Raw genomic sequence first — 24,515 nt, 5'->3', positions numbered from 1 at the left:
CTCATTTCAAGCCTTCCCTTGCACCTTGCAGGTTTCTCTCAGCAATGCCTTACCCAAACAATTAACCTGCAGCTCCTTTGTCTGCGCACACCCCAGGGTATTCAGGAAGAGACTACACAGCCTTTCTTCGAAGTGTGCTGAGAGCCGTTCTGTGCCAACAGGAGAAGAGTACAGCTTGCCATACAAGTAGCAGACAGCAGCCTTTATGCCCTCATTTGGGTACATCAAGCCCGTCAGCAGATGATCCACTAAATTACCTAGGATGAGGAACAGAAACGGCAAACATTCGCTGGCATTTTAAAAGCACCAACCTATTTCCCTTGAAAACTTGCAAAAGCCCCCGGGACAGACTGGTGTATGCAGATGAATGAATGCCACAATCAAGTGATGTGCTCAGCACCTTTTGACCCTCGGAACAGAGGCACAGTAATAAAGGCTAGTGGAGCTCACTGTTCACCACATGAGGATCCATCATCTCAGCTACCTCCACGAACAGCTAAGTTTGCTCACCAGACCACTAGGGGCTGGATCAAGCTAAAAAAAATAAATGTATGTTGCCTGTGAAGCAGACCCACAACCCCAGTTCAGAGAGGCTGCTTTTGCCTGGTTGGCTAAGAGCATGATGACGAGCTTGCTATAAAGGTTCTGACCTGCAACCCAGGAGGCCTGAATGCCACTCTTGACTTCTGGACAGGCTTCTTGTGTGACCTTCATGAATTCACCCAGGGGAATGGGGAGTGAATGCACGCGTGTGCATATTAGGGCTGTGAAAACCACCCTTCAGTGGGATATGACATATTACTCACTGTGCTCTACCACCAGTAGATCAGCAAAGCCTGGAATGGCATCTGCCAACTTGCCCAAGAGAGCAAATGTGGGCAGGCTGCTTCTCATGGTAGTTGCTTTGCACAGCTGTAGAGGAGACAGAGAAAGAAAATGTTTCACTGATGAGGATACATCCAAAGGCAGAAATGCACCTAAACCAGCAAGCTCTCAGTGATGCATAATCCCCCAGCACAGGATTTTTTCCTAAGATGGGTCCTCTTCACCACTTAGGATAAAACACAGGAAAATTCTGAACACAGCATTAAGTCTCAAAAACGTCTTTAAATTAATTCAAGGGATCTCTTGCTTCTTGCTCCTCTTCTTCTCTCTCCCCTCCACCTTTTACACTAACAGATGAACCGTCTGAATTTCTTCCCACTTTTGCTATTTCCCAGTTTTTTGTACCCCATGGGACCATCTTAAACTTAGGAACGAAGAGAGCAAGAGCCCATGGCACAGGCTCCTCATGTAACTGAAACTGATAGGAAAAGAAGAACCTGAGTAAGGCATATAGCTTCATAAGTGTATCATGAAGCCATATGGCTGCAATACATCGTGGGAACAATAGAAAAACTCCAGGGTAGACACCAACAGTGCCAACATCACAGCAGGGGAGCTGGCACTAGGACATCCAAGGCCAGGTTGGATGGGGCTTTGAGCAACCTGCTCTAGTGGAAGGTGTCCCTGCCCATGGCAGTGGGGTTGGAACTGGATGATCTTTAAGGTCCCTTCCAACCCAAACCATTCTATGATTCTGTGATCCCACTGCAGCAGATGCTACATCCCAGTGCAGCAGCTGCAGTCTTGCAGGGTCACTCATTTCTCACTCCCTGAAGGACTGAGAGGAAGGGCAGGAGAATTCATCTTCACTGACCTCCTTTTGGCTTTCATTCAAAATGCAGCATAAGTACTGTTCTGACTTCAGCTCCACCACAAGCCGCACCAGAACTAGGCAGAAGAAACAGGATCAGTAATACACACACACAAGCACTCACAATCCATCTTCCACGGGGCTTAAGCAGACCAGTGAGCAAAGAGCTTAGAAATTAAATGAGCACAGAGGTGCTGCGAGAACAGGGTATCATCGGCATTCCCAGCTCTATTACTTCTGATAGCCCGGCTCAAGCTCTCTGCGGCACCATTACAGCAGTCCCATTCTGGCTGCACTACAAACCATGCATGGAAATGAACTGCAAGCAATAAACTGAACATCAGGACAGCAAGGAACCTGGAAGGGAACAAAGCTCTAACTTTAAAAAAGCATTGAAATTTCTGGTCATTGAAGAGAGCAGGCTTCCTACAGTATTAAAACTGGCCTTTAAAAAATTTATCTTTCCAGGCAAGATATCAGAACTGAAATTTCTGAAGATCCTTAGAGTCAGAGTCAGAGCTCCTCCTCCAGCTACTACTGTCCCTGAGATTAAGTGAAGTCTATCAGCCATTCCACCCCACTGCAGTTATCCTATATACCTTACCAGAAAGCAAGGCCCCAGTCACCTTTGCGGTGCTGTTCACCTCCTCAGCCCCAAGTGCTGTTATTCTTGGTTCACTGAAACTTTAAGAACTCTGTCAGCTCTGTCCTAATAAGAGGAATCAACAAGAAACTGTGTTTGCCAGGCACTGGCTGCATATCACCTGGGATGTGCAAACCACAAGGGAGTTGCCTGATGCTGGCAGGCTGCCTCTGCCTCCACACATATACCAGCAGACTAGTTTCAGGAAGCAAGTTCCTCTTCCAGTACTTCTACAACTGGGCACCTGAATGTCCAGTAGATAAATTTTTTCAATAGTGCCTTTACTGAGACACTGCAGAACATTGTTCCACAGGATTTGGTAAGGCTGTCTTGGATGTATCTTGCTGTCGTGGCATGACTCGTTTGGAAAACATACACTTTTGATTTGTATCCTAGAAAAGCATCATAAAAAAAAAGTACCAGAGACTTTGGGGTTCACCATTTCTTAGTATATCCAGGGCAATAGTGGAGGTTTATCTAGGAGAACTACTTCAGCTAATGAGCTGTGCATCTCAGCAGAATCATATCTTGAGACATGTGATTTATAGAGAGTTTAATGGCCATTTCTTGCCCAAAACTCTCAGAATCTCTAGAAGCTTTCAAGAGTTAAGTAACACTAATTTAAAATTTCTCTGTTTGAGAACATCCATCTCTCAACACACTGCTAACATGACAGAAAGACTTCTCACCTTTTCAACATCATTTTAAGCAAGTGTCTGAAAACTAAAACCCCTCTGGATAAAGCTTGTCACACCTCCTTTCACCTTTCATGGCTGGACATGAAAAGCATCATGTCTGCATTGCTAATATCACTAGACTCATCAGAGATGTCCAAGGTCAACTGGACTGCAGAGATTTCTTTGTCAGCCCTGCAGATGTTTCCTTCAGATTTCAAATTAGGGACTCCTCAAAAGAGGAATCTGCAGCCTGTGCACCTAAATCCCAAATACCCTCTTGTCCTGAGGAGAAAGCAGTAGATCCCATGGACTTCCATTTGCTTTGAGACTTTGGTCATTGTTTACCACTGCTACCCATCTGACACTAAATTCATGGCACACACAGAACCTGTAAGAGAAATGTTAAATGTTTGATTCTGCATGCACTCCTCTGCCCCCAAAAATGGGAATAGACTGCTTGTTACTGTTGCACAGATAGGCAGTAGATGGCCTTCCCCATTCAAGCTGTGTAGAAGCCGAGCATCTCACTGTAGTTATCAGACAAGACAGATCCTCCGTTCAGAAACTGCCAGTACTTGAGATGTGCCATCTGTCTCTTACCTTCTACTAACAGGTCCAGGGCACCACTGTCTTCCACAGTATGCAACATCCCTAAAAAATAAACCACAATAGGTCATGGAGCTCATTCCTGCTTGTATCACCAGTGCTGTAATTCCTTCTTGTAAGAAAGAGCTGTAAATTTTGTTCAGAACTGTTTCATATTCCCTGCTTCTCATGACACCAGCCTGACTTTGTCAGGGGAAGGTGGATACTCTCAAGGAGTATCGCAAAAGGTGCCTCCATAAGCAGGACACAGGGACGTGAGCCATTTGGTTCTCTTGCAAATCTTTTATGTACTTTACAGTTGAAGTCAATGGCTCCACCTATGTCAGGGAATATGTAACTACTGCCATCGCCACATCTCACTGTGTGTATCTGATATTATACATCTGAAACAACACTCTGGAATGACGGAAGTTAAAGCCCAGCTGTGAGTTTCTGTCCTTTCTATCCTCCATTTATACTAATTACTGTGAACAGTTCTCTCCCTCCACAGTACTGAAAAACCCGAAACCAAATCTGAACACCAGGTTTAAAGTATATGGAAACTATTCCAACATTAAATTGACCTTGAAGACACCACAAGTTATTTGTACGATGAGAGCATAAGATTGGATATATTAAAATAAACCCCTGCTTCACCCCAGCAGACAAGAAACTCTACCTCCCAGCTCCTTCCAACTTCAGGTACCTACAGCATCAAGTTCAGACTCCCTCTTCTAACACACCAAGCCACTTGTTTCAACATATCCAATCAAACTGAACGACCTCTCCTCTGAAGACTCCATGATCTCTTGGAAATTTGACCAACTAAAGCAATGTTATGACAGGTGAAGAAATTACTTATTTCCTTCCTCATCTGCCCAATCCTTAGTAATTCTAGAAATTATTTGCATACGGCATTAGGGAGTGTTGCATTATTAGCTTCATGAAATTCGCCACCTTCTCATACGTAAGACTCCACACTACACCTCTCTTCTCTTAACCCTCTTTCTTCTGCCTGTGCTTATCCCAATATTCTCTCTCAAAAAAAAAAAAAGAATGTATTTTCCTGAATTCACTATTAATACTTCCTCCACAGCACTGCTCAAACTTTTGGGGGGTCCCTCTTATACTCTTGCACCAAATGGTCCTTTGTTCATCCAAGTACTACGCAAAAGGTACATGCCACTGTTTGTAGCCCCAAGCTTAGACCGGGATTCCAATTGCTCTAGGAGTTACACCAAGTACAGTAAAATCCCAAAGCTGTACTCAAACCACCCAATTACAAAGCTTCTTAGAGAGAGAATTATTTAAAAGCAGACGAGCATTGAAATGCAAGCACAGTTCCCCTGTCTTCTGGGGTATTTTGTGTTAGGGCCATACAATGTAGAGCTGAACTGGCTATAAGCACCACTTTCTTCACTTCTCTATAGGATTATGTGTGCAGACAGCACTCAATAAAATTTGTGCAGTGGGGAGAACTAAACCTGCACAAAGTCCTGTTTCTAACAAAGATGCTTCCAAAACATGCAAAACGCAATTTGTGGGAAAACAACCAGGAAAACACTATTTGAATTATTCAGTGTTTCAAGGCAGGGAAAGGGTTTTGTAAGTCACTTTCCCCCAAAGAACAAGAATTATCTGTGATATGCAAATGAGATAGTGGAATTAAAGGAATCTGGTATATTTGCTCTTTGAAGGCACTCATATTCATATCCTCCACCTTTCTCTTCCTGCCTTACTGTTCCCTCATTTAGACCATTATTTCTTCTCCATCCAAGATTTTAGATGACATTTCAAAATGTTTCCCACACCACTGCTATGCAAACAGAAACCAGTAAGAGATGTTCAAGATCACAGAGACTGTTACTGGAAGGGCATTTTCTGACACTATTCTGCTGTAAGGCTGACCCACCAGAAAGAAGCAGGTATTACAGTCGTATGGCTACAGGATTTGTAGAGATTTAAAGTGATGGTGTGAAAACCCACTATGAAGATTTGTATTTTGCAGAGTCAATATTAAATCCTGCAGCACCTTTTTAACCTCACACTTTCATTTCTATATGAATCTTCAAAGAACTCCACAGTTCAGCACGATGGGAAAACCCTGAGGCATGAGACCCAAATGGAGGGCATTCAGGGAAGAGTCATAGGCCAGCTACCCCCTGTTCTCTAGAAAGAAACTTTACAGATATGTCTAGATACTTTGGAAAGCTGCAAGAGCTTTATGAACATGCCAATCCTACTCCTCAGGGAATGAAGAAATTAATTAATCTATTCTAAATCAGTGACAGGCAGCTTTCCCCAAGGAGTAATGACATACCTAACAGAATGGTGGAAGAGGTAGGCACCTCAGCATTCTTTTGCTTGGGTTTTTTTTGGTTTTTTTTGCTTCAAATGTGGAGAAGTTTTACACCTCTAACAAAACGTAACTGCCTCCTCCCTGCTGCTGCACTAGGGCTCAGCAGAGCTCTTACCAAAGAGAGTTCCTATCAAATGCATGCAGACCCTCTCGTCTGGTGCCAGCAGCTGGACGACTGGCAGCGCCTGCCAGGCCAGGGCATCCTGGAGACGGGACAGGACATGCTTCTTGCGCACCAGCTACGGATCAAAGACAGCAGCCTGTCAGCCCTTGGGCCCGAGCCCTGCGCTGCTCCCACCACCCCGGGGGGGGGGAAGGGCCACCAGGGCCCCGTGCTGAGGTGAGAGGCCTGGCCCAGGGCCACCCCGGCCGCGCCCCAGCCGCAAGCGCAGCGCAGGAGAGCGGCAGCCCCGGCGGCGGGGCGGGGGCCGCTGAGGGGGCGCTCCGCGGCCCGGCCGCGCAAGGGAAGGGGCGGCGGGGCAGGCGCTGCCCACCGAGGCGCTGCCGTCGCCCAGGGTCTCCACGGCGCAGGCGAGGCAGAGCGGCGGGCGGAGCGGCAACGCCCAGCGCACCCCGTGCCCACCGCAGAGCACCGCGCCCACCGCCGCCATCCCAGCTGCCGGGCTGGCCGCCCGGCCCCGCCCCGCCGGGGGTGGGTGGAGGCTCCGCGCCGGGGCCGCCCCGGGCCCGCCTCCCTTCCGGCGGCGGCGGGATCGCTCCCGCCTCTTCCCCCGCAGCGCGCTCGGGCACACGGCAGCGAACGCGCCGCGGCCATGGTGAGTGGCGTCGGGGCCTGGCTTCCGCCTTCGCCTCCTCTTCCTCCTTCTCCTTCTCTTCTCCTTGTCTTTTCCTTCTCCTTGTCCTCCTCCTCCGGGGAGCCCGGGGCGGAGGGTCGCCACCTCCCCGGCCGCGCGGCGGGCAGCACGTGGAGGCCGGGCGGGGTGCGGCTGGTGGCGGGGGGAGGGAACCCGCGGTGCTGGCGGTGCTGGGGGCACCCGGTGACGGGACACTCGGCGTCTGGGTCACCCCCGCGCCGGGCCTGGGGCCGGACTGGCCGCGGTTCTGCCAGCGCCGGCCGCGAACTCCGCTTGTGACCTCGCTGCTGTTCCGTCCCACCACTGATGGTCACGTTTAGAAGCTACTTCTGATTTGCGGAAATAAACTTGATACGTGCTCTCCTGGGAGTTTCTTTAAAATCTATATCAGATTGTTAATTTATGCACTGAAACGCTTCGTTTTATGTAGTCTTTGTGGTAGCGAACGCCTGAAGACTCCCCTGTGAGTTCACTGTTGCTGGTTTGTAGGGTGTGAATGTGTGAGTAGAGATGCTCTCTACTTGTATGTGAGGGATGTGTTTCTTATTTATCCCCTTTACTTCGATACAGGAACCCTTCTTGTAGAAGTAAAATGCAGTGGAATTTCTGCTATATGTGCAGAGCAGAGATATGACTCCACTAATCAGTATATGTGATGGATATGATGCCTGTGCAGTTGCTCAGAATAAAGCCCCCTTTGCTCCTGTTGTAATACTTACTACTTCTGTCTTTCTCTAGAGTGAGGCAGAAGTGAATCCCAAAGCTTACCCGCTGGCTGATGCACAGCTCACCAAAACACTGCTGGATCTTGTGCAGCAATCCTGCAACTATAAGCAGCTACGCAAAGGAGCCAATGAAGGTGAGACCTGTGTGTTGCAAAGTGTGCTAGAAGTCATTGCAAGGATTTTGTGAGATGCTGTGGGTAGAGGTTGTCTTTTCTCTGTAGCTGTGAACCACTCATTCTGTATTGATCTGGCTATTGCAAGTGTGTGTCTTCCTCCTCCTTCAAGCTTGCTTAAGCAATATTCAGGGACAGAATTAAGTTGTAATCTTTTCAACATTTATATGCGGTTCTGGTAGATTCCCAAGTTGTGTTCCTGGTGCATGTCCTGTATCGTGCATACTTCAGTGGTGTGGCGCTGGGATTACCAGATGTCTAGCCACTTCAGAATCATAAAATGATTTGCATTTAAAGGGTACCTCTAGTGCAACCTGCTCAGAGACTGGCTCCCTTCACAGCTGCTTGGGGCTTTGCTTAGTCAAACTTTTAAAAAAACCATAATCCCTAAGGATAGAAACTCAGTATTCTCTTAGGACCCATGTCCCATGGCTTAAACACGTCTCATGGCATGGGGGATATAAAATTACACTATGCCCTTGGAATTTCACTGAGGCAACAGTCACAATCTGCAACTTGTACTTCTTCCTGTGTACTCACAAGGACAGTGTGGCTTCGTCTTGTCTGCAATCCCCCTGAAGTAGAAGACAGCAGCCATGCTGCCCCCGCTCCCACCTCAGCCCTCTCTTCTCCAGGCTAAACCAACTCAGCTCCCTCAGTCTCCCCTCATGGTGGGTTCCAGCCCCGTACACATCAGCAGCCTTGGGCTGGCCTTGCTCCTTTGTCAGTCTCTCGACTGCACTTGAGGGCAGTGCTGGGCACAGCACCCCAGCAGCCCTGCAAATAACCCCTTCCCTGGCCCTACAGCTGCCACTTTCCTTTGGCTGTCCTCGTGCTACCTTGAGCTCTCCTTCCCACTGATACCAATTTCAGCATCTTCTAAAGTTGTTTTTCATTAGATCGGCTTCCCAGAAGGACTTAGACTGACTCTTCAGTTTCTTTTACAGCCACCAAAACACTGAACAGAGGGATTGCGGAGTTCATTGTGATGGCAGCAGATGCAGAGCCCTTGGAGATCATCCTGCACCTCCCTCTTCTCTGTGAGGACAAGAACGTACCTTATGTGTTTGTGCGGTCCAAGCAAGCCCTGGGCCGGGCGTGTGGTGTTTCCCGGCCTGTCATCGCCTGCTCCATCACCATCAAGGAGGGATCACAGCTAAAGCCTCAGATCCAGTCTGTCCAGCAAGCTATAGAAAGACTGTTGGTCTAAGTGCCCATGAGTTTAAATGTGTGTGGAACAGGAAAGTGGAAATTAGGGGTCATTAATGTTTAGCTTCAGTTGAGATGATAGTTTTGATATCAGTGTTTCAAAATGCCACATTTTTGTTTAATAATGGCTTAATTCTTAATGTTTCTGCCCCATCTCCCCACTTTTCTATTATTCTACTCCAACACATTCATTCTCCTTGTATTACATCTTGAAAAGTGATCGTACAGCTGTATCCTCTTTTATGTTTAAAAGAAAGAAAAAGTCCCCCGCCCCCCTTATTTCCCTGTCTGCCTGCTCAGGGCTTCTTTAACCCACCCATCAGCTTTCTCTGCGTTGAAGTATTTCTGCTAAGCTTCAGCGTCTAACAGGTGTGAGTAACTGTGTTTCCGAACAGTTTTGGCTGCTGAGTAAAAGGGCTGTGGGTTCCCCACCTTAAGTGACAGGGCACTGTAGGCCGTGTATAAGGCGGGCAGCAGCTACTGTGTAGCAGCAGATGGAGCCAAGATCGGTACTTATAGCACAGCCCTTGTTCTTGAAACCAGACGCAAGACTTCTCTAAGAGATGTATGGGGAACAGAAATCTCATGGCAGTACACAAGGGGAAATGTTTTATCTCAATTATTTTTAAGTACTGACTTTTGAAGAAAAAAATAAAAATGCTGACAAAGCTAAATATAATTGTCATTCCCTTGGTGAAGCATTTGCAACTAACTGGAATGTTTCTACTTGTACAGCTAAACTACTCAGAGGTTGCCTAAAGGCTGTTGCAGTGGAGTAATTCATACTCCTTCACTTTTCTTTGCATGGACTGTTATAATTGAGCTTGGGCTTCCTAGAGAAGTTAAGTACAAAACCCATGGTAGAGGGCAGCCTGTTGTGTCTGACGAGTACCCTACATCTGGCTGATAATTATAAGAAGTATGTCATGCTTTTTAGCTACTGCACTGTGGTCACCTGACTGAAGATGAACCCTGTAAGTCACAGCCAAGGAAGCAGACAGCAAGTAATTTTTCAAATAAATCAACTTGTGTCTCAAGAAGAGAATGCTAGATCATTTGTTCTGGAAAAGCATGGAGCACCACCAGCATTCTGGATTAGTGGTGGTTTTATTGAACTAGCTTTAGTTAAATGCATATTGTATAATCCACTTACTGCTCTGAACAGAAGTGTCTAAAGCCCTGTGTTGGAATGGGCCATATCAAACCTGGTTCCTATTGCAGGATGCCAAAGCAAAGTAGTGTGGAAACAACAACAGGTAACACCAATAGGTGCAACAGCAGAAGGCAAAAATAAATTTACCTGTAGTGTTTCCACAGAGGCACTAACTTCATACCTTTAGTAAGTACATCCCAAGCAGCTGAAATCAGCTCATGAAATACTGAAGACATTGTGTCTGTATGTTTTTGTAAATGGCTGATAACTAATCCTTGTGAACTTATTACAAGTATTTTTAGTCCTTTCAATTGTATGAGGTTTAGAAAGGCTGCTGTTCCCTTCTACTGATGCTGACTGTTGAGCTAGTTGTGTTTAGAACCACAGCTTTGCCAAGGATTTGCCCTATTGTACCAAGACAGCTGATGTAAGACAAAGCACAAAAGGAGCAGAAATAAAGGATTCTTGAGCAAGCAAAACTGTTTCTTTTTCTGCTCTGAAGCCTTCCATCATTATCCCTTTTAAACTTCTGCTTAATGTGATAGCCTGCTGTTAAAAAAAAAGGCCAGGAAGAAGATCTAATAACCTAGAACAAACATGCCACAATTATCCAAAGCCTGGGACGTGCTGTGCCAGGGGGTTAGCAAGCCAGAAGAGAAATTTATAAGGGTATTTGCGGAATTTAATTCACAGAATTATGGACAGGATAGTCTCACTATTTCACTGCGTTCAATTCAAGCCTTGCTAAAACAAGCATTTACAGTAGCTTTTTTGCCGAAGGGCAAAATAAAGTGATTGCTTAGACAAATCTTTATTAAAAATAACTACTGTAATGCAGGCTGATTGTAATTATAACAGATTATATAGCTTCTGCACTGCAGAGCTCAACATGGGCTAGCTGCTCTCTCCAGGAGCTGAGGAGGTAGGAGTGAGCAGTGTGCTGGCACAGCTAGGACAGTCACAGTGTCAGAAGGGGGGGTGGGTCACAGCTGGCTCCAAGACATGTGCCATACTACAGCACCAGCATGACCTTAATATATGATTTAACTCTTCAGTAAGTGGCCCAATAGTTTGTGTGCCAAACACAGGAATCTCTGAACACTAAAAACACTATGCAGACCAAAATGGACACCTCAGGTATCCTGTTTGCATCCTGTACAAAGTTAAGAGTTTCACTAAATAATTAGTAGTTTCACAGAGCAAGGGCAGCAACAGTTTATTGGTTTTAATCATCTTGCACTGCAAAACAGGTGAGGTGTGGCAGAGATAGAAAACCAAAACATAGCCCCAGTTGCTGTCTCCACAAGTATGATTAAAAAAGTAAAAATATTGTACCTAACAGCTACTTTCCACAACTATTTTTTTCTATTTTTAAAGCACAGACTCAAGTACAGAAGCCTGCACAACAGTCTGACTCATACTCACTACAAAAGTGGAAAAGCTCTATGCCATCTCAGTAATTTAACTGGGATAAGTGCTTGCAGCCTTCTAGGGAACACAATTTTTTTCCTTTTTTAAACCAGCTTCTGCTATTACAATTTAAAAATGGAGGACCTGGCTGTGCAGCTTTGTAAAGTGCTAGCTTTTTGCCCAAAGGATTGGCTACTGTTTCCCAGTAGGACTTTCTTTTCCTTTATGATCTGCTGGTAATCTTTGTAACATCAATTTGATTACTAGTACTGATACTGACCAGCTGTTTTGGAGAGTCGAAGAGTAACACACCACATTTACACCCTCTGTTAGCACACAGACTCGACCTGCTGGCTTGAATTCATGTGATGCCATTAAGACAGATCATTCTGTTTTCTTACGCTGAAGTGAGTTTTGCTGTCTTTATGATTCAAACATGGTATAGTCAGTGTTTCAAAGAAGTCCAAAATAACTTTTATTAAGAAATGAGGAAGGCACAACTCTCTGTTCATGTACGGTGGGTGACCTGAGTTCACAGGGAATTTAATTCTGCCTTTGGCTACTGTCAACAGAATCCAACTTTGCAGAGAAGTTTCATAACTATGAGTAAAAAGTTTCTCCACTGCTAGATACAGCAACATTTAGTTGCCTTCTCTTTCGTAGCAGGATTAAACAGACACAGCATTCACATAAGATAACCAACATTCCAAGCAGACAGAAGTCAACCAGGGCCTTCCATTCCTGCTTAACGCTCCTTAAAGTATTCAATTAAAGCATCCATGAGTTCCTGCTTCTTGCCTCCACCCTTCAGCCCGAAAAGCCTGCATGCCTCCTTCAGAATAGGTACAGTGAGCTTGCCCAGAGTGCCCTTCTGCACGTGACTCTGCAGCTCATCCTTTGAGACTTCTACCTTGGGCCTCTTCTCAGTTTGGTCATCAGAAGCTAGAAAGACAAATTTTAGATCACAAAGATTCTTAAAACTTTCTTCATAGAAAGACATCAACATTTCTTATACATACCACAGTTAATGGCCATTAGCACATGGTACTTTAACAGCTACACGTTCACAGGTTTCCATGTTTTGTTTTAAAGAACGGGTGTCACTAGATAAGTCATGTAGTAAGGATTTCATTGATAGGAGTGATCTTAACTGAAGTGTGAAACTCTGTATTCTGATGGAAAGATCACCCTCCAAATGAAACTTTTAAGGGATTCTCATGGACACAGCAGAATGCAATGATTCCACAGGGAACTCAGCTAACTGACACTCCCACTTCATGCAGAATTTCATAGACTCCTAAACTACACATGTACTTCAGCATTACTCACACATTTAGCCCTAAAGATGCCCACCTTGAACTTGCTGAACTGCCTATGCATAAAAGTCTGCTCCCTCACCAACACAAACTGAAAGTATGAATGATTTTACTACATTATCATAAAGTACAAAGTTACTAAAATTATATATACATATTTTGCAGTCATTTACCCACATTACTTCCTATACTTCACTCTGCAGTTTCTCATTCCAGTAGTTCTCCGATTGGATACCACAATATCCTCTACTCTCTAAGAATCAACACTGGATATAAATTCACTTCATTGCGGAGATCAGTAAAGAGAATTCTTGCACAATTCTTGCACATACAGACACTATGTTTTGTGTCTGCACCACCATTACTTACCTTGTTTTCGCTTTACAGCCTTCCCTTCAGGATTGTAGTCAGGGGGATAAACCAGCTGCTTAAACTCCTCTACCAGGTTGCCCAGCCTGTGGTTCATCTGTTCATACTTTGGCACTGGCAAAAGATAAAAGATTTGGTCTCTCAAACCCAGAAAAGTCTAAACAAGGCCATGACCAGATACAGTTGTACTTCTGTAATAACTTGTCTGCAAGCATCTTGCAAGCATGCAAAATGCAAATACCTGTGTTACGATATTCCCAAATGAGAAGTTTACAGCTCTTGGTAATATGAAGAGTTTGGACAACTGGAGTGCTGTGTCCAGTTCTTGGCTCCCCACTACAAGAGAGGCATAGAGCTCCTGGAGTAGGTCTAGCAGAAGGCAACAAAGATGATGAAGGGACTGGAGCATCTCTCTTATGAGAAAAGGCTGAGAGAGTTGGGCCTGTTAGGCCTCAAGAAGAGATGACTGAGAGGGGACCTTATCAATGTCTGTAAGTATTTGAAGAGAGGGTGTCAAGAGGATGGAGCCAGGCTCTTCTCAGCAGTGTCAAGCAACAGGACAAGAGGCAAGGGGCAAGAACTGATACACAGGAAGTTCCACCTGAACATGAGGAAGAACTTCTTTACTGTGCGAGTGACCATGCACAGGAACAGGTTGTCCAGAGAGGGTGTGGAGTCTCCTCACTTGAGAAATTCAAGAACTGTTTGGACATAATCCTGTGCCATGTGCTCTAGGATGACTCTGCTTGAGTAGGGAGGTTGGACCACATGACCCACTGTGGTCCCTTCCAACCTGACCTATTCTGTGATTATACATATGTAATGGATTCACACACTTCCCTGCAAGATATATATATATATGTATATATATATATATATATGCAGAACAAAACTTACACGGTAAAAGTGACATAGAAGATCTTCTCCCTGATTACACTGCTACCAGGTCTAGTCTCAGAATTTTAAAATACAACAGGTTACTATCAAAGGTTGCAAGTAGTTTGAGGCAGAACAGCTTGTTTCTGTCATGTATTTCTAAGACAGCTGGCAGAGGGACCTAGATTGTTTGTTAAGACCATTTCAGGAAAACAACATAATTTAAAAAAAAAATTCCCCTTCAGGAGCAGATATTCTTACATAATAAACTCTCACAGCCACACGGTGGCACAATGGCCCCCAGCAGAATAATTCTCTTAATTCTGCCCATTTATCAGACTGAAGTATTAATGAGAATCTTGAAGAGAGGAATTTCAGAGAAAACATTTGTCACCACAGAAAAAAGGTGATTCAATTTTCATTTTGGATGGTAAAGTAAGCAATTTTTTCTCTACCTTAAAAGTGACAGCATTAGAAAGTACAGTTTCAGTATTTCAGAATTCTACATCATGGAACCACACATTCCAAAATATTTTTTAAAAGACATTTGGGGTTGTAGTAGCACATATTTGACTTAGAACAAAGTCAACAGTCTCCCACCTCCCTTCGCATCCACCAATAATTCTCACTTGTAAGATCCTCAGCTTGTTCTGGTTCCATCATATCCAGTGCTAAAGCCTCCAGATTCCTGAAGTGCTGCTGCAAAACCGGGTTCTCAAAGCTGTCAGTCCTGTCAAGAATCCCCCAAAATGTCAATGCATGCTGCCAAGAAGACAGACAAAACACTTAAGATCTACCACCAACTTACTGCAAAATAAAACTGCCCTCTTTCCCACAGAACAATCCATCGCATCAGAACTGCTTTTCCTCTTTTCAATTTACCTGCTGAATCACTATCCTGTCATGAATCAACCACATTAGAATGCTGTGTGAGACTTAGAAAGGTGGATAAGGCAAAAGGAGACAGTGGCATTTAATAACAGTTATGGTAGTTTCCACATATCTAGGAAAAATTCTCCCATAAAGTACTTCATAGCATTTATCCTAGCTATAATGAAAAAATGGCCTAGCTATTCTTTCTAAAGTGCTCTAATGGAAACGATCCACGTCTGATCTGCAATAGAGTTTCAGAACCACAATAAAATGTGATACCTCTGCAACAAATGACAACAGCCCAGAGAACAAGAGAAATTCTATAAAGAACTCCAGAACGTGCTACATAAACATTATGGTGCCCAGGTATCCAGACTGATTAAGAATAAAGTTTGGACAAAGCTACTGCAATGAGAAGCAATTTCTCTCAAAATATATCAAAATCTCACCTTCAAATTCAGCACACCACAGCTGAACAATGTGTGCAATAGAGCAAGCAATAGTTGTGCTTTCTTCCCCATACCACTCCCCTCCACATTATTTATCTCCACGCACCTGTATTTGAACCGGAGTTTTTGAATTATTTCCTTCATTTTGTCCACCTGCTCTTGACTGGCGGGCACATTTTCTGTAAAATCAACATTCCTTTTGTCATCTGCATATGGCAGAAAAATTATGTGGAAACCTACACAGAAGAGAAGGAGCAAGAGAACAGTTATACAGAAGGCCAGCCTCAAAACAATAATTTATGGGAAAGACCAAGATGGTTATTATCTAAGTCTGATGACTCCGAATTAGCTAGCTGTTTTGTTGTAAACAACAGCAATCTATAATACTTCCCAGTACCTACAGCATGACACTCAATCCCAATCTCAATGTATATAACCAACATCACACTAATGGCTTTGTAAAAGAGATTCGAACCAAATGCATAGCTAAGAGTTGGATACTGGTGAGTTGCTTTTTATGTGATGGATACTGGGGAGTTGCTTTTTGCCCACCTCACGAGATATGAGTTTGAAAAAGACCTGTTTGAAAATTATGTATTGTCTACATGTTATTCTGAAATGCTTCACTTTGTACACAACAGATTTATTTCCCTACTTTACATTCTCCCAAAAGATGATTTTCCACTTAAAGAGGTGAGAAAATGCAAAAAAGCAGGAGTCTGCCTTTGCTCCCTAATCATTCCCCACTTGGCTGATGAGGTGTGAGGCTCAATATGCAAGATTATTTATTTAATACTTCAAAATCTATTCAAGGATACAATAAAATTCAAGGAAAGACACTCTGCCTAGTCACTAAACAGAAAAAAAGGCTTTTAATTTTTATGTCAGTTCCTTGAATTTGCTAAAAAGAGGTAGGAGGCAGGGAAAACACTGTAGCCAGGTCATACCTGAGCAAGCACTGATGCAACTGGGGTTTTAAAAATAGATTCAACATCAGATGCTTACAACGACAAAACTGAAGAAAACAGATGTTGGAAAGCGCTTTCCCCAGTTTTAAGGGGAGTGGTGCTAAGATTATTTTCACTCAATACAGGACACTATTATGCTGACTGCATCCAATTGTGTAGGGAAAGGAGGCATCCCTTCCCATACCTGGAGGGGCTATCTGCACTTTCTGCTCATCCACCTCTTCCTCCTGAGGAACCAGGGCCACAAAGCGAGGAGGAGTGTTCCGGCGAACAGTGTATCTGCACAGCATCATCATCTCCCTCTCCAAGCATTTCATCAACAAGGCATTAAACAGTGTTGTACTCCCTGCAAAGTAAAGAGCGGATTGGTCAGACTGACAGCTTTCCTGTTCAGGAATATAATCCCAGATATTACAGTTTCAAAACCTGGGACTTCTTTGGAATGCTTGCAATACTTCAGAAGTAAAAACTGAATTTTGGAAGGGAGAGCCCTCGAAATGGACAATGTCAGTGTGTCAGTGTGTCTGTCCTGACGGAGCAGAGAGAGCTCTGAAAGAAATGAAATCACCAGCATCTGAGCAATGAAATACAGTGAAATTTGGGAACAGCAATCTACAAAGTCTTTTTCTGTTTCGTGGGATATCAGAGCAGCAACACATCATAGGACCTTTTTGCAGAAGTAACACTCTAAGAATTCAGACTTCAGTACTCCTCCTGAGGCACACATTTGCTTTGTATTTTACCAGATATGGTGGTCAGGAAAAGACTGACATATAAGTAATGTGTTTGAGTCAGCAAACTGCGAAGCTGGAGAAGCTAGCAAAAAGGTTCTTCTTCAGTCAGACACTGCAAAGCATCTGGTCATAACTCAGCCCACTTTATCCACTGGTAGGTTGAGGAGCTAGAGGTTTTTTCTTCATAGTTGCAGCCTGGGATTTTTAGATAAGTAGACTTATGTATACACATAAAAAGGGGAAAACAAGCAGTCCTAAACATCCTCTCCTTCTCTCTTTACAAGACCATAAAGTGCTGTTAATTCAACTATACTTCCTGAGTATCATGTTTCCAGTCTTAGCATATATGGACTTAAAAACAGCAATTATTCTCACTGGTTTGAGGTTTGTTTTTCATTTGTGTTTTTTTAAACCATCTTTGCCTTCTTGTCAGGTACTAGGATCCTCCACTTTCATGAATGACAAAATCAAGTGTTTTGGAACTACATCTTTAGCTGCTTGTCATGATGGATGAAACATGAAGCCAAATTGGCTCTTCTGCTACTGGAGAGAACAACAAATAACTGCAGCTGAGAGAGGCAGTAACAGTTAATTCAGTTCTTCTTAACAATAGCAAGTTTTTAAGTTAGTCAAAGCTTTTACACTCAGTGATCCCCACTCAAACACACAATGAATCAGCTCATTAGCCTAATGCAAGGTGGTGAATCTTCTCTTACCATCTTTACTTACCCCTCACCAAGGACTCCTCAGGATAGATGAACTGAGAGGGCCTGATGTGGTGGTGCTGTTTTAGCACTGAAAGTGGTTTGAAGCCAATCAGAAACAAACCCGGAGAATCAAACCGTTTTAATTCTTCTGTTTCCTCTTTCTCCAGCACAATCTGTCGGTTTCCGTATGTCTACACCAGGGAAGAGCAGATGATAGTGCTGCCAGTATAAAGAAAACTGGGGGAGAAGGGGACGGGATTGGAAGAGGATGCAAGTGCTGTCTTCCACTACTGAAAAGAGGGTTATAGAACAAGACAGAGTAAACTTGTCATTAGTGCACACCAAAACGGCAAGTCCCAGACTGTGCCCATTATCCCAAGGGAAATTCTATCTGAACATTGGCAAAATGCACTTTACTAAGACAATGGGTAAGCCCTGGTACAGAGAGGCTGTCACATCTCATCTTCGATGTTCTTCAGAGCTGTCCCAAACAAACTCTGAGCAACCTGACCTGGTTTTGTGAGTCTTGCTCTGGGCTGGGTTAGACCTTTTCAGAGGTCCTGCCCAATTCTAAACTTGCTTCAGCAGATGCACATCAGCTGCTTACTCCTGGCAGAAACAGTGACTAAGAAACAACACTTCTAAAGCATTGCTCAAGCATCCAAAATCAAAACCATGTTATAGTCCAGCTGCTGAAGTTAGACAGCAGGGCTTAATGCAAAGTTTTCTGTTTATCTCCTGTACTTTATTTCAAGAAACTAACGTCCAGTATAAAAAAAACTTAATATTTCATGTTAAGACAAAAACTTTAAGAGCCTTTAGCAAGGAAGGACACAAAAAATGCACTTGTGACAGTATACCTAGCAGCTGCATAAGCTGCTTTGAAATAAGGCTGTGCCTGAACGGAACGTGACATTCAATTTACACCAGCCAAACTATCAAGCAGGAAGGCAAAGTAAAGAAAAAGGTAACAAAAAACTCCAAAGGTAACATGCCTTTCATTTGGAAAACCACTCCAACTCCCCCTGTGATTCACACCTCAATGTTTAACAAAACAGACAAAATCTGTTCCTAATGAATCAACAGGTAACAGCAGCAGTGATCACACAGGGTCACATAAGGTCAGGCTCTGACAACCTGGTTCTGCCTCAAAGAAAGAAAATACCCGAGTTCCTGAGTGCACTTTCACCAGCAGCTATGCTTTTCCCTGACAGTCAGGCCAGAGACACAACCCACTCTTACTCTACAGAGCTCACAATGTGACCAGGCTGTCCCCAGGGGCATACAGATGCAAGTATTTCTGCATCTCATCTTGAAAGTGGAATACAAACAAAAGCAGCAAGAAAATAGGCATCTCCCACACACATCACAGAGACGGGAAAAAACAGGCATATAATCAATACGTTACCTGAGCCCTTTTTGTGTCACTAGGCAGGAGCAAACTGCCTGTTTTTCCATTAAACGTTCTTGTTTTCGTTTTAACTGGTTCATTAGTTTCTCGATAAAGCTTCACTGGATATGGCTTATAAGCTTTTTGAATAAGGTTGTAAACACCAACAGAAAGCGCCAGATCATTGCTCAGATACAGATTTAACCTGTGTAAAAAGCAGATACAGACTTGAGACACTACTGCAAAAGAAAGCCACCTCCACAGATAACTTATTTTCTCTGACTTCCTCCGGTTCTCCTCCCCGAAAATCACAGGTATCCTTGGAAACATACTATCACTTGGGTCATAATCTCACTTGTATAAAGATATTCTTGCAATGTCGTCATTTCTGGTCATAAAAATCATCTAAACACAAAAAATTTACCATATTTCTTTTACCTTTTTTTCACTCGGGAGGGCAGCTATGCTCAAGCAGAGCACAGGGTAAGTTCACATTTGGGTACCCCACTTGTGCTTAATGTAACATGAACTCTGAATTCTCACAGTTGTTCATGCAAAATGAAGAAGCCCCCAAAAGAACCCCATCAAGACAATACCATGATTCAAGAAAAAATTAAATCAGAAGTCAGAGAAAAGTTCAGAAGTAAAGGCTTAAAATTAGAAACATCTTCAAGTTCCGAGAGCAGAAAAGTGAATTACTATGAATGTTACTTTCTCTCTTCCAAAAGGTATCACAGGTACAAGATTCTTCCTCATTCTCAGAAAAGCAAAATAAAGCTGTCAGCAGGAGAAGAATGGCAATGGCAGCAACTCAGTTTGGGATACTTTTTAAATATTTACTAAAAAAATAAACACTAGGCCTTGAAGTTCATTCCATTCCCTCACCGTGCTTCCACATAATTCTGCTATGAAATCACTCATTAAAAAAACAACTGTTATGAAGTACGTGGTTACAAAAATACTTTCTATCTGCTTTGTCAAGATCCCTTTAATCCTCTGTAAGTATCTCTAATCTTTCAGTAGGAGATCAGAAATGTCAAGGCTGTATGAATCCACAGTGCCTAGACAGAACGGCCACATATAACTATTTAATAATGGGCCAAAAAACCTACTAGTCACATTCAGATAAATATTTTAAAGTTAACATTAGCAAAAAAAGCCTCATTTCAATCAGGTTTCACTATAAACTATTTCCCATGTTGCAGATTTTCAGGTATTTGGCAATGATATAAATTTTTGATAAATGACCATTTCAAGCTCAATACAGGAAATGCCACACAGAGCAAAAAAGGAGACCTAGCTGCACTCTCTGCTCTTCTCATCCACCAAGGACAAATATCCTTGCAAGCTATGGAAGAAACACCAATCTTGAACTAAGGAATTAAGACTGAGGAATGTAAGCAGTGATGCTGTTAAGGACCAATCATTCCAGAGGAGGAAGGTGAGACGCAGTCTAAAAATGACATCAGGTGCCTCCACTGAATGATGTATCATAACTAGGCACAAACCTCACTAAAGCCCGTTTCTTTGTCTCCTTTGCTCGTACTTTCTTCATGAGATGTTCCAGTTTCTCTGACTCCTTGGGCTGGATCCCAAGGTCCTCATCCTCTGCTACATTTATAATATCCCTGTAGAACAAAGAGATATCGAACCCTCCAGGCTTCTTCAAATGCATCAAGTCCAGGATGATACCTAGAAGCAATGTGAGAGATAAGAGGAGGATCAGAAACTGCTTTTTTTTTTTCTTACATTATCATGTTTCTCAGCATTCCCAGATTTCTTCATCTACCCAAATAATTTAAGCAAGAATGAGCTCCAAATTGTCATCTGCACCAGATGCGAAATTTTCTAGGGAAAAAGGCAAAAGGCATTCTTTAATTTCAGTGAAAATAATGCAGCATAGGAAATCATTCCTCCCTAATTAAGAATCTGGACAGTATTGTGTATGAAACAGCTCTGATGAGCTCTTATAAAACATAATCTTACCTCAAGCATAGAAGTAAGTAATGAGTTCAGAAAATCCCCTTTCCTTTAGTTATAGGGTCTCAGGATTAAGGAAGCCTCACAGCTACTAGATCCAGGACATCTGCTGGACTCCAAATACACTGATTATCTCAGCTACATAGTTGAACTAACTAAGCACTTGATGTCTAATCTCTGAGCTCAGGTTGATGTCCTTCAGCTAATTCAAAATGAAGCTATTAAAGTAGTTTTTCTTTTGTGTTAACTTTGTGTTATTATTCCCTTCCTGGAAAATGGTACAACAAAAAGTTTGCTTTTCTTGGCCCTCTCATGTCCCAGTTTATGCTATCAATGCAGAAGAAGAGATCCTAGAAAATAAGTGCTAGTTATTGGATTGCAGATCAGATAACAGACTTTCTAATTTTTAAAAAACTTCAGAAAGATTACCCAGTTCTGATGATTTTACATTCTTTTTCCATCACAAAATTGCAATGCAGTTAACATCTGCTGTGAGGATACAACATGTTTTACTGCCTGAAATTAAAGGGGAAAATAATGACCTGTGTCTCTCAGATCACCAGCCCTGGTCCTGGCCAGCTTGGCTTTAGCACTGTCATTGGCATGAGGGTCATCCTCGTTGGTGAAGAGCATGATCCTTTTGTGGCTCAGCCTGACTCGGACATCACTGAAGAGATTAGAGCAGGCCCAGAGCGCTTCCCCCAGGGAATAGTCAGCATTGTGGCCAAAGCTCTTACGGAAAAGTGCTCGTCCTTCATCTCCCCTGTATTGGTCCAGCTCTAGAACACGCTTTGCACCTAAGGAGGTAACAGCATTCACATACATTAGAAATACTGAAAGATGTACCATGAGCTCTTCTAAACATGCACCTGGGGTCCCTTGCTGCTGATGTCCAAGTACTGTCCCTGGCACCTCTGTGGCAGTGCCCTTGCAACACCTGGCTGAGAAAACTGTTCAGCATCACCTCACATTTGCAGTATCACAAAGCACCTACGAGGGCCAAGAGGACACAAACTGCCCTGATACCACTGTGGACTCTTCCTTTTGGGAAGGGAAACAGGCAGGGATCAAAGTATCGCAAACCCTTCACACTGAAAGGACAAGGAAAGGCAGCAATGGCACCAGCTGCGGAGGCACGGCAGACTGCTGCACCACCAGAGAAAGGAGAAGAGCCTGAAATACACCCGGCATCTCCACAGCATGCTGGGAAGGTGGAGCGCTTCTCCTCCTTCCTTGCCTCTCATGTCAGAGAGAATCCATGCACAGGTCAGACACAGCCCCATAGATCACCACAGGGAGCACAGCGACATTTAGGCCTAGTTACAGCTCTGACAATTACTCCGGCCCAACAATGACTCCTTTCCCCACCAGCCTAACAGCACATTCTCTGTCTTCTCCCACTACGCTACAAAGGGAGCTACTGCATTCTGCAGAGCTGCTTCCTTTTCCTTCACTTAAACTCTATAGCACTTTTGAAATCCCATCTGAAAATGTCTTCCCCTCCCTTTACTATTTTATTTTCATCTCCTTAGCTGCCCTTTAATTAATAGCATAAGTGTTCATAATTATGTACTCCATAATAACTAGTATTTCCTCCTTCTCTAGAGCACGCTGCTCTCCAGGGGCAGAAAATATACAGTTCTCCTCCTTTTTAACAACACCCACCTTTCACCTGTGCTGTTTTTATCAGCATGGTGAGGCTACTGCTTCTGAAAGGGGGAAGAGAGCAAGCAGGGAAGGAGGAGGAAAAAGGATGAACAGGAAGCATATGGCAGTTTGCTGCCCCTGTGTCATTAAACCTGCACCCTCTAGTGAAGAAAATTAAACCAAACCTCCTCAGAGATAAAGGCTGCTATTAAAAATTGTAGCCAAAATCCCCCCACAAGCCTCCACCATCAAAAGACTCCACTAGCATGCAACTCTTTGCACTCCTCCTACTGCCTTTTCCAATTCAGCAATTGGCACTTGTTATCAAGCATATGCTACATCATTCTAAGAAAATGAAAGAGTGAAATTCAAGAATTGCAGAACTTATGAAAACAAGAAATGGAACACCCCAAACAGGCTAGCATGTTGGACCACCTGTTCTAGCTGACCCTGCTTGAGCAGGAGGGTTGGAAATCCCATCCAATCTCAGCCATTCTGTGATATTCATCATCAGCTGGAATCCATGTGCCTTAGCATGGACATGCACTTTTCTGAAGTGCAGCAGACACGTGATGGGCTTTCGTGAGTTCTCTTGAGATCCTCCTAGGTTTAGCAGACAGCAGGTGAACCACCACGTTAAAATAGAAGACACAGAAAAAAGATCTGAACCAACTACAAGAGAGAAAGCTAAGCTCTCACAAAGTTTCTAAGGTTTCCATAAATTTCTAAATCTATCCCCACTGCCACCAACAGATTTCAGTAACAAGAACTTATTTATCCAATAACTCTGATTTTAAAGAGATCAGTTACCGACAATGCTACTAGTACACAAGTTTCCTCACACCATCTTTACACAATCTTCATATCACTTTACCTGGATTGTCCAGCTCCTGAAGAACATAGATGTGCTTGAAATCTGCTGAGTTCTTGTTGTTTTCTGTACCATAGAACACGACACTTAACAGGTCCCTGTCACTACTGATAATTTTGCTGGTATACACATTCCGGATGCACTAAAAAAAACGCACACAGGGTAAAATATGAAAAAAGTAACTCGTAGTAAAGGGTGCGAAAGTTTTGTCTCTGGCAAGTAGCAGTTCATCGAACCTTACCTGCATGGTCATGTCGAAGGGAGTTTCTGCGTCCCCGTCGGACTCAAACATGGCCTTGGAGGCATCCACCAAGAAGATGAGGCTGTCCCGGCCCCCGAAGCTGTGGTCCGCTGTAGAGCGGGAGTAAACAGTTTTAGCAGCGACCCCTCCGCCCGCGGACCCCCGCGGGCAGGCACCGGACCCCGGGCTGCCCTGTGAGCGGGTGAGGGGCCCTTACCGACCGCCTCAGCCCCGTCCTCCTGCTGCTGCTCCTCCTCTTCCTCGTCCTCGGGCCCCTCACCCCGGTAGAACGACCCCCACCCCGCCATGGCTCCCGTGGCACCGCCGCCCGAGGGGCGCGCCCAAGTCACGACAGACACAGCGCCCGCGACAGCCGGCCCCGCCCACTTCCAAACAACCGCCACTCACCGGGAGACCCCGCCCACCATAGCCACACTGACCAATGGCGAGAGCGGAAAAGCGCCGCACCCCGCCTCCCCCGCAGGAGGCCACGCCTCCACCCCGCGAGGATTGGTTGCAGCGGGAACGCCAAGGGTGGAGCTCCGCCCACGCTGCGCTCGGCCCCGAGTCTTAGCCAATGACGGGAGGCCTTGTCCGGCCCCGCCCCCCGGCCGTAGCTCCGTCCCCCGCAGAGTCGCGCAGTGACGGA

General features: G+C 44.2%; 3 protein-coding genes across 7 annotated transcripts in view; 1 reads left to right on the top strand and 2 right to left on the bottom strand.

Annotated features, from left to right (window-relative positions):
- Positions 1–6,596, bottom strand: part of LOC113988767 (coiled-coil domain-containing protein 134) — a 45,423-nt gene extending 38,827 nt beyond the window's left edge. For 4 of the 5 annotated variants that reach the window (XM_039391399.1, XM_027722653.2, XM_039391400.1 and 1 more), the window contains exons 1-6: positions 6,455–6,596; positions 6,076–6,199; positions 3,617–3,667; positions 1,700–1,773; positions 807–912; positions 54–257 (exon numbers count right to left, since the gene is read on the bottom strand). In XM_039391399.1, the coding sequence (XP_039247333.1) occupies positions 54–257; positions 807–912; positions 1,700–1,773; positions 3,617–3,667; positions 6,076–6,199; positions 6,455–6,571 (676 nt within the window). In that variant the 5' untranslated portion in view covers positions 6,572–6,596. The remainder of the gene's footprint in view (positions 1–53; positions 258–806; positions 913–1,699; positions 1,774–3,616; positions 3,668–6,075; positions 6,200–6,454) is intronic. The other variant, XM_039391401.1, reaches the window with a different exon arrangement.
- Positions 6,597–6,733: 137 nt separating this feature from the next.
- SNU13 (small nuclear ribonucleoprotein 13) lies at positions 6,734–10,514 on the top strand. The gene is made up of 3 exons (XM_039391408.1): positions 6,734–6,901; positions 7,514–7,634; positions 8,621–10,514. Exons 1-3 carry the CDS (start codon positions 6,734–6,736, stop codon positions 8,881–8,883), a joined length of 552 nt encoding a protein of 183 aa, XP_039247342.1. The 3' UTR covers positions 8,884–10,514.
- Positions 10,515–11,896: 1,382 nt separating this feature from the next.
- XRCC6 (X-ray repair cross complementing 6) lies at positions 11,897–24,200 on the bottom strand. The gene is made up of 12 exons (XM_027722655.2): positions 24,084–24,200; positions 23,867–23,976; positions 23,629–23,767; positions 21,650–21,904; positions 20,636–20,819; positions 19,146–19,332; positions 17,760–17,928; positions 16,481–16,642; positions 15,435–15,564; positions 14,636–14,736; positions 13,131–13,244; positions 11,897–12,387 (listed from the first exon to the last, which is right to left on the bottom strand). Exons 1-12 carry the CDS (start codon positions 24,172–24,174, stop codon positions 12,191–12,193), a joined length of 1,839 nt encoding a protein of 612 aa, XP_027578456.1. The 5' UTR covers positions 24,175–24,200; the 3' UTR covers positions 11,897–12,190.
- Positions 24,201–24,515: the final 315 nt, after the last annotated feature.

This window comes from Pipra filicauda, unplaced genomic scaffold (genome assembly GCF_003945595.2).
Source record: "Pipra filicauda isolate LSUMZ 115617 unplaced genomic scaffold, ASM394559v2 scaffold95_size2449627_pilon, whole genome shotgun sequence".
In the NCBI taxonomy this organism is placed as follows: domain Eukaryota; kingdom Metazoa; phylum Chordata; class Aves; order Passeriformes; family Pipridae; genus Pipra; species Pipra filicauda.
This window is presented reverse-complemented; position numbering and strand designations above follow the sequence as displayed.